General features: G+C 42.7%; 1 protein-coding gene across 2 annotated transcripts in view; it reads right to left on the minus strand.

Annotated features, from left to right (window-relative positions):
• Positions 1-13573, minus strand: part of TRPC3 (transient receptor potential cation channel subfamily C member 3) — a 79639-nt gene extending 66066 nt beyond the window's left edge. For both annotated transcript variants that reach the window (XM_060011855.1, XM_060011854.1), the window contains exon 1: positions 13377-13573. In XM_060011855.1, coding sequence (XP_059867838.1) covers positions 13377-13573 — 197 coding nt within the window. The remainder of the gene's footprint in view (positions 1-13376) is intronic.
• Positions 13574-17106: the final 3533 nt, after the last annotated feature.

Below are 17106 nucleotides of genomic sequence, written 5' to 3' on the forward strand. Positions count from 1 at the left end.
CTAATTAATTCCAAAAGAACCTGATCGCTGAGTGCTCTCGTCACACAGACAAGATAATTCTCCCACTTTTGACACCAAAGCAATGGTGCTTACTGTCCTGGGAGAAGAAAGAAATAGCAGAAAGGAAGTAAAAGTCAAGATGTGGATTTAGTAAGGTGAGGAACTACTGAGGGTAGGGGGATTCTTGCCCTGCTTGTTTGATTTGGAGGTCTGGAACAGTCCTGCCTGGTTAAGTAGGGAATGGTCTGGGCTTTCTCAAGCCACCCTCAGCTTCCATGTAGTGTGGACCCTGCAATGAGAGCCAGGGAGCCTGCACCCAGACTAAGGATGACCAGCTGTGAGCTGGATAGAGGATGTTGCAGGCACCCAGCTTTGTAGCCCCCAGGAGCTGAGTTGAAACCACATATGCCAGCGAGCACATCTGGGTGACAAAGTCACGTCAGCCAAGATCAAGTTACTGCCACTGACAAGCAGCACCCAGCAGACAATGAAGACTGCCCAGAAACCACAAGAGTCAGAGAATAGCACCCTTTCCTCCCTCCAGGGGACACGTAAGTTCCCCTCCCCCAATGCCCAAATGCTACAGAGAAGAGCAGGGGAACCAGCAGCTTTCCAAGAGCCTGAGCAATTTTATCCAAGTGAGACAGTATTTCTTAAAAAGGAAACTTACTTTATATTATCAAACTAAGATGAGTGAAACTGGCCTCACAGCATCCCTCCACAGTGCCCTGAACCGGGGGTGGACATGCGGACCAGAAAGAGACTCCAACCCCTTATGGAGATTGCAGAGAGGAATCAGTAAGCAAAGGTCCCTTATACGCCGGCTCGCAGCACAGGGAGACACTGTTCTAGTTGACTAGATCCCTGCGATAATGCAGGTCAAGGATTCCCTTCTTATTAACCCACATAATTGCTTAATTGCTTAATTAACTTAATTGCTTAATTTACTGATTGCTTAATTCACTTGCTGAATGAGAATGAATGTCTGTTTAGCAAGCAAAAAACAAAACAGAAGTTTAAAAATTAATTTAAACCACAGATTGAACATTTGGTCAACTTTTCTCCCCACTAGTCAGCAGGTAGGAGGCTCAGGGGAAAGGTCTGTTCTGAGAGCTACATGCTGCCCATACAAGTTGTTCTGGTTTCTTGTTCCTGCTACACCTGCCTCTGGGATGTTCCTTTTGTTTCTATCCCTGGGCATACTCTTATTCTTGCCCTCTGCCAATTCAAATCCTTCCTACCTTCTGTGGCCCAGCTTACATTACACCTCTGGAAACAGAGGGTAAGGCTTCACTTGGTAATAACTAGAAGACCTGCAAGGTTCCGTTCATTCTGAAATGTTGTCTTCTGAGAACCTTTCTGAAACCATTCCTGACCACTTCAGCCTGACCTTTTGCAATATTGCTAGTCTGCCCATAAATCTATACACTTTTTTTTCCCTCTCCTTGATTCTGTCTCCTTGATTATTGTCTCCTATGATATTCATGTCTCCTAAATCTGGTTGAGAATAAATGCCCCATGCTTCCTATCTTATTTTTCATACTTCTTAGCCACCTCTATAGTGCCTAATATAGTGCAGTATATGTTCAAAAATACTTGTCAATTGATGCTAATTCTACAGATAAAGTGACTCAGTCAGAATGTTAACGTCCTTAAGGTCACTGAAAGGAAGAGAATTAGAAAGTGAGAGCTCAGAGGTTCTCTCCTAGAGTCTCTCTACTTTACCATGCTGTCTCTAGGGAACAAGAAAAATGAATAACAAGTTGCAAATCAAAATAGCACTATTAAAATATAGGCTGAGCTTATGTATTGGAATACTTTGGTTCTATAATCACAAGCTCCATAGCACTCAGCAACAAATGGACATTATTAAAGAAGTCCCCTCAAATCTTTTATTGAAGTGAGGTGAAGAATTCAGCAGCTACTCAATCTATCCAGCAAGCCAGCCAGCAGCCAGGCAAAGTAAACACCACCAACAATGTGAGCCAAAGCAGTAAGAATAACAGTCAAATTGCTTTGACTAATCAGTTCACCACACTGAAGGAGGCGCATGTGCCCACCGGCTAGGATCCGGTCCGTCCTTCTGTGAAGGGCAAGCAAAGCAGGAGGAGCCGCGGAAGATAAGTAGCGAGAAAGGCACAGAGGAGGGGGAGAACGTGTTGGAGAGCCACCACCGCATTAGCTACCGTATTAGGGTTGGTGATAATCGGAAGTGGTAATGAAGGTGGGAAGCAGCAGGCACCTGACAGAGGACAAGAAAGTCAGAGATGAAAAGTCAAAAAAGAGACAAACCCCACAGTCCCCCAGGGAAGCAGGCACCTGTCAGTCAGTGTGGTCGCCTCTGGAGACATCTGGAGACATCTGACACTATGCCTACGTGTGAGTGTGCTCGGAATGAGGAGAGGGCATCTGACAGCCTCGATAATGTCACGTTTTGAAAAATCTCTCATATGTGTATTTGTGGAGGGGAAGCAGTAGAGTGGCGGGGCACTCTGAGCTTGAGGAGCGCCGACGGGCACCAGCGTGCAAGGCTAGAGAGCGGCAGCCCAATCAGTCCGACTGTCTGGTGTACCGGGGACAGCGCTCTGGGTAGCGCCGCTTTCCACACCACCTGCTGCTGAGCCTGCCTCTACCATCACCACGCACAGTCCGACAACACGCTGTCACGACCGCGGCCACAGCAGCAAGACAAGGCACTCCGCTTCAGAAACAGGAACGCGTCACTTTCATGCCTAAAGAGTCCCACCCCAGAAAACGGTTAGAATGTAGAGATTCCAGAACTTCTAAGTCTGGGGAGGGATTTGGATCTCCACAGTAATTAATTTCCTGAGAGTTTCTGTTGGCCAGGGTTACATTCAGAATTCTCCATGCATCATTTTCATAAATCTATTAGACATCTGCTAATTTTGATATATGCCCTAATGACTCAGTCGGAGACAAGAAGCCGTTGTTGGAGGGAAGCTCCTGTCTCTGCTCTTCATCGCTTTCCCCGTCATCCCTCTCAGGAAAGTTCTGGAGACCCTTTAGCAGCTAAGACCAGAAAAGCAAAAAAGCTTTTAAGAGTGCGTTGTTCCCTCTAAAAGTCCACTGGGAGCAGAGGTGAGGACCCCTAACCACTGCCTGCATGAGTTCTTGGTGATGCTTCTTAAACGTACGTGCCCAGAAAAGCGTTTAGGTAAATGCCTTCTAGAACTTAGATGTTTCTGTTTCCAGGAACTGCATTTTGTGTGTAACTCCATTGAGCTGACTTATTATGGTTTTGTGAGTAACTGCTTTCATGCCAGTCTCCTCAATAATACTGTAACATACTTAAGAGCAGAGACTGTCTGTCTATATCTCTATATGCCTGGCTGTTAGTACGTGGCTGATCAATATCTATCTCTTGGAGGCACAGATGTGTGTGTGCTTAAAGCGTTAAGACTGAAGACCTAGGGAACAGACACTTTTCCCCTTCAGATTCAAGCATACCCTTGGTCACATAAAATAATGTGTGGAAGTAGTGGTGGAGGGGAATTTGGAGTAATTCTTCTATAAAAAAGAATGTCATGAATACATTAATATAAGTTAATTATCAGGAATTAAAGTAATATAAACAATCATTCTTCTTTCAAAACAGATTTCTGCTTAATCACATTCAATTCTTAGTTACACCACAAAATAACTGACGAATCTTACAGCTTGTGATTTTGATCTTACATAAAGTTACATTTTGTCAGGATAATCTGAGGGCAAATGGAGGATACGTCTTAGAATTTATAAGCTTTTAGAGTTAATAATTAAGCTTGTCTTCAAAAACAAACTCATTTATTAAACTCAGTACTTTCTAAAACTAATTTTTATTATTTCAGGAAGATTAGTGACAATGAAATTAGAAATGAAGTACAAATTCAGTCTATAATTGATCAAGAACTTGAGATAAAATGAACTCAATAATAAAATCAAAAACCTCTACTGACCCAAGAGAAGTTCCTATTCGGCTATTTAAACATATTAGTCACTATCAATTAGATATATATTAACTTCTAATGTTATTAAAAGCAAAAGGATCTGGTTTTCTATCATTGTCATCCATATCTGAAGTCAAAAGCCTGAGGTTTTTAGATTCTTGTTCCCATCTCATCACCCTGCAACCTATTTTTCAACAGAGAACCCATATGCATCAGTCCTATTTGACAAAATGTATTTAGAAATGCAAAACTGGTGTAAAATATTTAGTAATGTCATGCTCTTTCCTTAACACGTCATGCACTTGTGGACATTTAAATCTCATTTATTAAAAAAAGGTCTAGGGCCAAATTCATATAGTCACCTATTATTTGAATAGTGCAAAAAAAAGAGGGGCGTTTTCTTTTGAATAGGGGAAATTTTCTGACTAGATAAGTGTAGACAAATACCCCTGACCTAGATACTAAATTAAAGACAAAATGCTATAACAATCCTAATTATTCTCATAAAGTCACTGCTGAGCCCCTTATGCACAAGTGTGAATTTGGCACCCATAGCGCCCAACTCCAGACCTTCTATCTGGGGCCAGATTCCTCTGTGTACACCCTGAACAGGCCACTCTTCTGGCTCCCCTGTCAGACTGATAACTACGTAGTGTTGATTGCCTGAAGGGGGCTATATCAATCCTGAGCCAGGAAGTTGAAAGTATTCCTTCCTATGGAGAGCAGAGAGCTCTGCAAAAACAGTTGTCTTCCTCCCATTACATTTCCTGTGAAGTTTTATAAGGAGAAAACGAACAGACAGACGTTTGCTATCCTAGCACAGTAATGAAAAATTCCTAAAGTTCTAACCTACTCTTCAGATGTTGTCCAGGATCCATTTACCTCTTTGATATTAAGAGAAAACCATAAATGATATTTGGCAGGGGTCAATTGTTCCTTGAGATATTCTTATCTCCACCCACCCACCCCCGCCCAATTCTTTTTTTTTTTTTTTTTTTTCGGTACGTGGGCCTCCCACTGTTGTGGCCTCTCCCGTTGCGGAGCACAGGCTCCGGACGCACAGGCTCAGCGGCCATGGCTCACGGGCCCAGCCGCTCCGCGGCATGTGGGATCCTCCCAGACCGGGGCACGAACCTGTGTCCCTTGCATCGGCAGGCGGACTCTTAACCACTGCGCCACCAGGGAAGCCCCCCTCCCAACCCCACCCAATTCTTAATCCTCCTACTTAGTTTAAAACTTTCTCAAGTTGATCTGCCATCAGTAGTCAAATTGAAATGATGAATTAATTGAATCTCATAAATGAGTTAATACTAATTATTAGTTTCCTGTGTTGCTCCTCCTAGGAGTAAGTGCATCTAAAATCTCTTTGAGGAAGAGAGAAATGCTTAACCCAAACTCGGCCACAGTGTAAACATTACAGTCAAAGGAAACTGGAGATTTCACACGGCCTGGGGCTGCTGTGAATTCAATGTCAACCTTCAGCTTCAGTTTCTCAACTGGACTAGATGAAATCCTTTTCGACTCAAACATTCTATTCTTCATCATATTCTACATCAGTTAAATTTAGGAAGTGTGATTCTAAGATGATTTTAGTTGGGGGACTTCAGATGATCCTCAAATCACACTGTACAGATTACTATCTACTTCATTTGCCTAATAAGATCAGTCATAATTAAGAATAGTCTTCCTTCTGCAACCTTGGTTCTGTTAATAATACTGTCTTCATCTGGGCTTAAATGAATATCTAAAACACAATTGTAAGCATGTTTGGTTTCAAGATGATGGAATAAAGGCCTTTCTCACCCCTTCACCTCTCAAAAATTACCCCCTAAACAACACAGAAAACAAAGAACACAAATTTCATCTTCCATGAAACCAGAAGTATTTGTAACTGCACTCCACAATATATGAAAAGGAGATAAGTTGGAAGAATGGTGAATGATTTAACAGAGAGAAGGAAGGTCTAACCAGAGTGCCTGCAACAAAAATAAGCTGATCCACCCAATACCGGAAAAGACTTGGAAACTAAGGGCAAAAGAAATCTCAGAAAGCAGAGACAAGGCAGGAGCCTAAAATGGAGGAATCCGCTGAAATTTTGTGTAAGTGGTGTGTAGTAACCCTCCCCCTAGATTGCTAACCTCCAGCTGATATGATCAAGTGACAACCCTCCCACATCCCTATAAGAAATATAGGATACAAAATCTCTGGAGAAATAGAAACAGAGATTCTCTAAATGCGGGGATACCAGGCCCAGGGGAGGGTAGGAACTAAGAATGGGGGGAACCCTGGCCAGTTCCAGAATACTAGCAGCCAGGTTTATTATCTCCCAACCCCTACTCCCTTGTGACATTAAAAAAAAAAAAAAAAAGATACTGCATCTCTGAAATAAGAAAGAATGCTATAACAAAGGAATACTCATAAGACAAAAAGAGCTCTTAGAGATTAAAAATATAATAGATAAAATGGAAAAAAATTCAGTGAAAGAGTTGGGAAATATAGCCAAGGAAATATCTCAGAAAGAACAGAAAAGACAATCACTGGAAAACAGGATAGAAGAGATACAAAAACTAGGGGATCAGCCCAGGAGATCCAAAGTCCAAATAATAGATTTCCAGAAAGAAAGAAGAAATATGAAAATAACAGGTAGGAAATAATAAAAGAAATAATACAAGAAAACCTCCCAGAACCAAAGGGCATAATCTCCAAATACTGAAAGGGTTTACCAAGTATCCAGTTCACTGAATGAAGAAAAAGACCCATATCAAGGCATATCATCTAGACATATCAGAACAACACTAATGATGAGATTATTCTAAAAGCTTCCTGAAGAAAAAAAAAATTAAAAACCACAAACAAAGGAAGTCAGAGGGTTTTGGAAGGGATGTCTTCAGGAAAACACACACAGTAAGAGACTGTAAAAGGTTTTGCTAAAGAGGCAAGAACAAGATGGAACACATATTTACTCCATGAAAAACAACTAATTATAAAAGAAAAGAAATGCAATCATACTATACTACTTGACTCAGCAGTGAATAATAGTTACATGATCATAATAATGAAGACTTTAAGTAAGATATTAACCACAAATTGTACCAAACCATGTGATGGAGGATGGGGGAGAATAAAAGGTATAAGTGAGTGAAAATTGTTTCCTGAGAATACTGATGACATCTAAAAACATGAATAACAAGATAGCTATACCTGAAGGAGTTTTAAGTGGAATGAAATGGAGGGGACAAGCAGAAAAAAGGAGAAAATCAGGGAACTGCTATGGGTTTGCTGTTGTTCTTATAAGCCACATTTTTTAGTATTAAGTTTTAAAACTATATTCTTGCATTATTTTGAAACTATATAAAATAATTTACAACAAACCAACAAAAATGACAACTCTCTATTGTACATAGTGAAATTACTACTCTACAGGATAAACTAAAAATACAATTCAAAGTTTCAGATTATTAAAGGTCTCAAGTCTAATGCCATGCTGTACTATTCTTGAAAATTATAACTATGGAGAAACCTGCCTCTTCCTTAATAATGCTAGTTTGACTTCAGTCCTTAAAGTCCAAATTCCTATCCCTGGAGATTCAACAGTGACTTGGCAAATCTCTGACTTCCACTCCAGCGGTGGAAGGGAAGTGCTACTTCCAGTCTGAAACACAAGCCAACATGCACAGCACTGCTCTCAATCCCACAGCCAAGCTAAACCTAGACTGGAACATTTTCACAGGCCAGTACCATAGAAACTAACATCCAAGTAGACAATTTGGGTTACGAGGCATTGTGTACTCATCTTCAGATCCCCTATCATACAAAGTTGAGCATCAGAAGCTCTATTATTTTTTTAAATCTTCTAATCACTCTGTGGATTTATTTTATATAACTTTCAAAATAAAAATTGAATATATTTATGGTATATAATATGATGATTTGATATACATATACAGTTGACCCTTGAACAACACGGGTTTGAACTGTGCAAGTCCATTTGTACACATATTTTTTTAACAAGTATATTGGAAAAAGTTTTGGAGATTTGTGACAATTTGAAAAAACTCACAGGCAAACTCTGTAGCCTGGAAATATTGAAAAAACTAAGAAAAATTTAGGTATGTCATTAATGCCTAAGATATATGTAGATACTAGTCTATCATTACATAGGCATAAGGTGAGTGACATTTAATTATAATGTTTAAATAATTAAATAATATATTTTAAATATATTTAATAATAGCAATAATGTTAGTTTTCTTACTGCTTTGTAACTTTGCTTTCAAAGAATTACATTACCATATAGTATGCGTCTCTCTCTCTCTCTTTCAATTGGAGAAGACGTGTGTCAGCCTATCATCACAGGTAAGTGGTTTTAAAAAAACATAATTATGTTTCCAATACTGTATTATGAATATGGCATGGTAATAATACCATATGCCACAAGAATTTTATAACGGTTCATTCGTTATTTATAGGCTACTGTGAAGCAGCCATATTGATTACACCAGGCTACCATAAAGCAATCATATTGCTGCTTCTTCGTTATCGATGCATGAATCATTATACCTGCAAATAAATATGAATTTCTTTTTCACATAATTTTTGATGTCTAGTGTTAGTATCAATAATACATATAATGTCTGCAGTGTTTTGTATCATATAAGACAATATCGTTGTAGGTACTGACAGATGATTCATTTTGTAAACAGATGACATAAGCATGGTATCAATAGATACAGTACAATACTGTAAATGTATTTTCTTTTCCTTATGCTTTTCTTAATAACATTTTCTTGCTCTTACTCTATTGAAGAATACAATTATAAAATATGTACATATAACATACAAAATCTGCGTTAATCAACTGTTTATGTTATCGGCAAGGCTCTGGTCAACAGTAAGCTATTAGTAGTTAAGTTTTAGGAGGAGTCAAAAGTTATACATGGATTTTAGACTGTGCGGGGAGTCGGCACCCCTAACCTCTGGGTTATTCAAGAGTCAACTGTACATAGTGAAGTGATTACTGCAGGCAAGGTAATTAACATATCCAGCTCCTCACATAGTTACATTTTGTGTGTGTGTGACGAAGAAACCTGAAATCTACCCTCTTAGCAAATAGTCCAAATATGGAAACAACCTAAGTGTCATAGACCCATGAATGTTAAAAGAAACTGTGGTATATATATATATATACAATGTAATATCAATATTATTCAGCCTCTACAAAGGAGATCCTGAGATTTGTGACAACATGGACGAACCTGGAAGACATTAGGCTAAATGAAATAAGCCAGACACAGAAAGAAAAAAACTGCATGATCTCACTTATAAGTGGAATCTAAAAAAGTCAAATACATAGAAGGAGAGAGTAGAACTGTAGTTACCAGGGGCTGGGAGGTGGGGAAACTGGGGAGATGTTGGTCAAAGGGTACAAAGTTGAAGTTATGTAGGATGCATAAGTCTAGAGATCTAATGTAGAGTATGAGGACTATAGTTAATAAGACTATATTGAATACAGAAGCTCTATTATTGATTTACTAAATAATCTTTAGAAATTGACTTAACTTCACTGTGTATCAATTTCCTCATTTGCCAAATGGGAAAACCTGCTTTAAAGAGGTGTGATTCAAGTTAATTCATTTAAATGACAGCATGAGGTATAATATAAACACAAATTACTGCTTTAATTATGACAAATTTTTGGCAGCACTTCCTCAAGAAAAACTAAACAGAATCCTCTCTCTTTTTTTTTTAAGTACGTTTATTATAATTTTTTTTTTTTTTGGCTGAGAGGCTTGCGGGATCTTAGTTCCCAGACCAGGGACTGAAGCCAGGCCAGGGCAGTGAAAGCACTGAGTACTAACCACTGGACCACCAGGGAGTTCCCCAGAATCCTCTCTTCTAGAAGCCTTTCTCTCTTAAAGATAACACTGCTGAGAAATCTAATGACTTCTTGCATGTATGTTAATGAGTAAGGATTGAGTCTTCTTACTAAAAGTAAGACGAAACACAAAGTTTTTCCCTTTATTTACCAAATATTTGCCAACTATGGGTCAATTCTTCCCTTTTCTTGAACCTCTTCTCTCTAGGCAGCCTTGTCTTAGTACCACCTACTCCTTCGTCTTTTTCCGTGTCTTCTGCTTGCTACTCTTTCTTTCTGCCCCTCTAAACAAAAAAGTTCCCCTCAGAAAACTAGCTCAGGCTCCCTTTGTTTCTCTCTTCGCACTCCCTCCTTGGGTAATATCATGAACTCACACAACTCTATAACAATTCCCATTAGACGCTCAAATTCTCCCAAGCTTTAAATGTGCATCTTCCTGCTTGACACTTCTATCAAAATTATCTGAAAACTCAGATTCTACTCTGTTTGTTCTTTTCTTTTCAACAATGACATCACGATCTTAGTCATCTACATCAAAATCACCAAGTCATCTCTGACCCTGCTTTCTCTTTAAACCCCTGATGGACAGTTAGCTGCAAATTCCCATAGATTCTTTGTGTATTCTCTTTTCCTATCTCTCCCCATTCCATCCCACCAGTCCTACACGATTACAGATCCTAATCTCAGCCTGGAAAGCTACAATAGCCCCCTAATTTATTTATTCACATTCTGCCAATTGCCACTTCAATCCATCCTGTTCTCAGAGTGGCTTTTATCAAACTGTTGCCGCTTTGAAACAATCAGTGGCTCCCTATTGCCTCCCCTTGACATACAAGATCCTATACATTAATGCCCCAAATAAGCTATGTTTCAGTAAAACTCAATTAATATTCCCTGGACATGCCTGGCATTTTGGAAGTGGGAGAGCTTGAATTAATTGCCCATCCTGTCTCTGCCTCCTATCCTATTTACTTTTTAAGGCTCATAAAGGTTTTCTTGATTTCTCCACAACCTTGTGTTGTCTATTTCTTCTTTGCACTTGACTCATCAGAGCTCTATTCTGTGTGTATGTATTTAAGCACTTATTTTACTCTAACTTACAGCATAATTGTTCATACGTAGTTTCATTTCCATCTCTCCCTTATGAGATTTTAAACTCCTTGAGTGCAGTAAAGTTGGCGTACTCATCTTTGTGGCTTACTGTACCTAGTCTGCACTTTGCACATGTAAACGCTTAAGAAATGCCTTTGAATTAAAACTCATAAGAACTGCCTTCAAATGCTTTTGGAGTTCATCAGACAAATTTAATAACTAAAAACTTCGAGAATGAGTTAATCTTGCCAGTGACATACTACTTGGTCCTAGATTTGCAAACAATTGGGAAAAAAGAAGTTTTGTTTTGAATCAATGGTTGGATAAAGAGTTCTATTAAAGGATTAAAAAAAAAGTCTTCTTAGTGATATAGTAGATGACACTTTTCCTCCTAAGTCAGTCTGTTTAAAATTCCCAGATGTAATACTGGAGCATGGAGCAGTGAAATGAGCAACAGGGTTATGCTAAGGAATCCTTTTGGTAAAAGTGGGATTCTACCCTCGGCATTCTGCTGGATGTTAAATTCGGCTATTCTCTTCTGCCTACTGAAAATGACCCTGGGGCTTTGGGAGACTGGGTATCCTTCTCCAATTCCATTCTGGGGCTGTATGCTTACTTTTTGAGCTATTAAACTGTGGCCATATTCTACTCAAAGGTGGAATAAAGAGCTAATCTCTGCTACAGATATCAAGTTAGTCTCTGCCGTTACCAAGTGACAGGCCTCAAAGAAACAAGAGTTTGCTGCTCTACCTCTAGAAGGAACCTTTATTAATGGATATCGCCTTCAAATGACTGGGTCTTTTCAGCCAGCTGTATTTTTACAAAATAAGTACACTACAACATTTACCTGTTGAATTATGTAAAGTCAGAAGATAGATAGGAAAGATGTTCTCTTACGAGTTAGACATCGAGGCTACATTAGAATTTGTCCCAGTGCTTTGTGTAATTGACCTCAAGCTTCAAAAAGCAAAGTGTGTAATCTCTGCTCCCCCCCCTACGTTCTCAGATAAGAGTGCTCTGGTGTCCCATTTATTGTGGATTTACGATAAAAGGAAAAAAAAAAAAAACTAAAGAATCAAGAAGTTGAGCTGGGTTATAAAAACCAAATTGGCAAAAGGAAAAATGGACAACGTCTTAAAACCTTAGGGAGGCGGGGAAGCGAGCTGGCCGCGCTTTAATCCGAAAGGACCTACTTTCCCTCCATTTCCTGGGCCATTTCCAATCCAGGCTAAACTTCAGCAATAAGTGAACCACACTGGGAAGCGTCGCTCGTTTTAAATCAGAAACCTTCCCTAGACGACCTACTCCCAGCCAATGATTTGCGTTTTTAATAGACAAGTCCGGCCGAGCCAGGTGCGGGCTCTGACCAGCCGAGCAGTGCGCGACCCGACCGGTTCGAGGTCGTCCCAGAAACCTCGCACCCCGCCTGTGGGCAGCTTGCGGGCAGCAGGGGGCGCTGCGGAACCTCCGTCCCTTCCCGGGAGAACCACTTCCCCGGCCCAGGCGGTTAGTCCAGCCCGTCACGACTGGCCCCAAGTTCTCTACCTCCTAAAAAAGACGCCCAAGGTACGTGACAAAAGAAACAGCACGCTCCCTATAAAACGTCCTTATCCTCTCTGAGTCTCGCGGCTGGTTAAAGGCTGTTTCCAAGATTTAGCAATTAAGAAAAGTTGTTCTTTCTCACACATTAAAGCGCGGGCCTCTACCTTTCTTTAAAAAAGAAACAGCTACTGACCCTGAGCCGCCTGGGAACCACAACTAAGTACCTCAAAGCGGTGCCGGCGGCCGCCCCGCGGCCGCTCTCTCCCCGGGAGACCCGCTGGGGCTTCGGCTCCAGTTTACCCCCAAACTGTGACTGGACCGTCGGGAAAAGAGGTGACAGGGCAAACCTTCACCCCACACTCTGTATCGCACACCGCCCCCTCCCTTCTCCCCACGCCCGACGGCCGGGAGCGTCGGAGGGGACTGAGGCTCCCAGGGTGGCTTCACGCTGAACGCCGGAAGGAAGCCGGGGTTCGAGCTCGCGCCGGTGTCTAAGCACCCTTCCCCTTCTTTGACCTCCCGGGGTTAGCTCCGGGACCCCGGGGTCTATCTTCCGCGAGGTCCCCTGACCACAGGCAGGGGCACGCCGGTCCTCGCTTGCTGGAGAGCAGGCGTCTGCTTACTGGAAAGCGTGCCTGGCGTCCGTTGTGTCAGTCCGCGGGGCTGTTCCGTGCGCTCGAGCCGGGACGGACACCCCGGCCACGCCTTCGGCACCCCCAAGTCCTCTACAGAACAGCACCAAGGGTGCGAGACCCCGCCCTAGGTCTACCGTACACCCGAGCCGCCCCGCATAGGACTGCGGTGGAGGGTGGGCTCTGAGCGTCCGGGGCACATCGCGAGGCGGCTGTGGGCGCGCCTTCCCGCACCCCGCCAGGCGCGGTCCTCCCGAGGCGCGGGCCGCGGGCCGGCCGGGTACTCACATGTCGGGCCCCGGCGGGAAGTCGTGCGGTTCCCGCTGCAAGGGCGCCAAGCGCGGCTCGAGCCCCCCGTTGACGCCCCTCCAGCCCCGTCGGCGGCGCTGCGGCTCCGCGCCTTCGTCCTCGCCCTCCTCCTCCTCCTCCGGCGCGGGGAAGGTCACCCTCGCTTGCTCCTTGCACTTGCTGACCTTGGTGGACATCGCGCCGGCCGCGGTCCGAGCGCGGGGATGCCGGCCGGCGGCCTCCTTCTCCACCGCCGCCGCCGCGCGGTCTCCCCGCGGCGCCCCTTCCCTACCTTCCGCGGCTCCAGCAGTCCCGGGCAGCCCCGGGCGTGGAGGCAGGAAGAGGGAACGGCGCGGCCCGAGACCGAGCAGTTAGAGGCGGGAACCAAAGCCGTGTCGCCGCCGCCGCCCACCATCAAACCGTGGGGGAAGCCGCCACGCCCGTGGCTGTGAGGAGGAAGCCCGGGGCCGAGCGGGCCTCTGGTACTGGGAAACGCTCTCCCGCCCCGCGGCGGCGGCGACGGCGATGACCCCTCCGTGCCCGTCTCCTGTTTCCGACAGCATCACTTGCTAGGACAGTACAGTTACTCAGGGTGAAGGAGAGAGAGAGAGGGAGGAAGGGAGGAAGGGAGGGAGGGGGAGGGAGGAAGGGAAGGAGGGAGGGAGAAGAGGGGAAGAATCAATTCCTTATCAGACAGTGAGAGCTGGAGAGGAAATCAGACAGACCAGCAGGTAGGGAGTAAGGAATCAGAGAAACTTCCCTCCCCAATTTCCCTTTCTCTTCCAAAAGAGCCTTTCTCCACTTAGAGATACAAGTTTCCCAAGGAAGGGAAAAGGAAGTCGTCTGGCTTGTTGATTTTCCTGCAGTTGTATTTACCCTGTTCAACTTTATATTTGTTTCAACAAGCACCGTTGCTTCGTTGTGTTACTTACTCTAAGACTTCGTTGAACCTACAGAGGTTTAAGTCCATTTCCCCAAGTGCCAAGAATGGTAATGTTTTAATCGTGCGTGATGCTTCAGGGTTTTTTTTGTTTGTTTGTTTTAAATGAATTTCAAAACATCTAACAAGATTTATATACTTTCCAAGAAATATTTTCCAGCAAAATTTAAAGTATTCTTTTTAAAACTTAAAAATTGCATTTTAAAATTCAAGAGCAGTATTTCTTCTGGGAGAAAAAACTTGTGGAATTTTAGTCAGAATGAGTTTTAGGGATCAAGGAATTTATCACTCGTTTTAGAAATAAGAAAACTGAGGCCTAGAGAGACTGAGTAAACTACTCAAGGTAGGTAATAGAAAACTCAGATGAGACCTAGGCAAGTGTATTTTCTAAAGTTTTCTATTGCCTCAAATAAACAGCTTTCCAGCAAGTCCAACTTGGAATAATCACAGAAATACCAGGTACGCTACTATGAAATAAGATACTCATTTTTACCGTTGTCCAATTATACTGTATTTTTTTGAAGAGCAATTCTTCTCAAATTTAAAGAAAGCACAAGAAAATTTAGCTCTTTTGAACTACGGTCTTAAAAAGTAAATAATATATTGTGTGTTTTATTAAGATGATAATGTCTGTATGTTTTAGGAAGCAATGATGTTTATTTATACACCTGGTACAGAAAAAACAAATAATGTCTGGTGTTTTACAGTTGGAAACACCCTTCCCATACCAGCACATATAGAAGTAGAAGTGTCAAAATCCTCACAATGCAAGTTTCCAGACCCCTTCAATTCCACTTCTGAACGATCTCTAAAGCAGGACTGCTTTCCATACCCCCAAACCACTGCTTCAGTTAAGGCTCCCATCATCCTCCCTGCCATCTAGTCTTTCTGCAGCCCACCTCTCCCCACAGCATTTCATTCTCCACGCTGCTAGAGAGACCATGCTCAGAGCAAGTCTGATCATGAATTTTCACTGTAAAAATCTCTGGTGGCTTCCCACTGCTCTCAGGTTAAAATCCAAATTTGACATGCCCAGCCCTTTGTGGTCTGACCTTAATTCTTCAGTCTCTCCTCCCATCCTCCTTCGTATACATCCTAACTCCAGTTACGCTGAACTTCTCACTCATCACCCTACATTCTAGCCACTTTCCTGTTTCCCTGCCTTTGTCTGTGGTATTCCTGTCACTGAAACATCTCTCTCCCCTCAGCCACCTGGCACACTTTTACTTTCCCTAAAGACCTAGATTAGGTACGGCATCCAATCTGATATCCCTCCTGCCTCCCAGTTAGTTCCCACAGCTCATGATCCGCACCCATGGCACTCTGTGCGTACCACAATCTTACCAGTAGTCATAGCACTTTGAAATTAACTCCTTATATTCCTGTCTCTTTTAAGACTGACTTCCTTGCGGGTGGTTTGGGGTCTTATATACCTTGAGCTTCTTGAGAGTTTATCTTTTCGTCTTTGCATTTAGCTCAGTACCTGATGTGCAGGAGAAGCTCAATAAATGTTGAATGAATTCAGGAAGTCTACAGGTTCTTTATAATTATGTTAACGACTGCGTGAACTGCTCTTATGAGGCTCCGGATAGAAGCACTGTGGGAATGCTGGACTCACGAGGGTTTACTCTTACATACGGTGTTAGTTTCCTAGGGCTGCCCTAACGAAGTATCACAGACTGGGTGGTTTAAACCATAGAAATTTGTTTTCTGAATATTCTGGAGGCTGCAGGTCTGAGATCAAGACGTTGACAGGGTTGGTTTCTTCCAAGGCCTCTCTCTTGACTGTCTTCTCCCTGAGTCTTCACATGGTCTCCCCTCTGTGTCTGTGTCCTAATCTCCTCTTCTTATAACAACACAAGTCAGATTGGATTAGGGCCCACTGTAATGACCTCACTTTTAGCTTAATTACCTCTTTAAAGACCCTATCTCCAAATACAGTCACATTCTTAGGTACTGGTGGTTAGGACTTCAACATATAAATGAGGGACAGGGGCACAATTCAGCCTATAACACAAACTAACTCTCCTGGGCTGAGGGAACTGTTTCATCCAGAGACTGCCAACATTTTTATTCTTAAGAAATGCATTCATGGGCTTCCCTGGTGGTGCAGTGATTGAGAGTCCGCCTGCCGATGCAGGGGACACGATTTCGTGCCCCGGTCCGGGAGGATCCCACATGCCGCGGAGTGGCTGGGCCCGTGAGCCATGGCCGCTGAGCCTGCGCGTCCAGAGCCTGTGCTCTGCAACGGGAGTGGCCACGAAAGTGAGAGGCCCGCATACCGCAAAAAAACCCCAAAAAACAAAAAACAAGTGCATTCATGAGATTAACGAAAACCCAGAGGAGAGGAAATCTAAAGAAAGTAGGTTCTTACAAGAGAGAGGAAATAGGGACCTCCTTGGCATAAGCCAGCTTTGTCTTTTTGACAAAAGACAGTCTATCACTGTATGTATGTTGTTGGCTGTCTGTGTACTCATGAAATAAGTGCCTAACATGCCTTCAAAATCCATTACTCCTTTGGAGAAAGACAACAACAAAATCAATATTCAGTATTCAGAAAATCAACTGTTGAGGCTGGTTATTTTCAAGTAGAGGTGGTCACTGAGGCAGAAGAGAAGCATAACTTCCATGATAAGTCCAAATTAAATAAAAGCAAATTTTTTAAAACTGGTAGCAGAACATGGATTCCAGTTTTCCCCCTGAATCTCTAAGAAATGCTATACCTTCTTTAAAATCTGTTTCACATACTGTGGAAGGCTCTGTTCTCTGTCTCTCTGTCTCCTCTCTCTC

The sequence above is a fragment of the Delphinus delphis genome, chromosome 5 (assembly GCF_949987515.2).
Source record: "Delphinus delphis chromosome 5, mDelDel1.2, whole genome shotgun sequence".
NCBI lineage: Eukaryota > Metazoa > Chordata > Mammalia > Artiodactyla > Delphinidae > Delphinus > Delphinus delphis.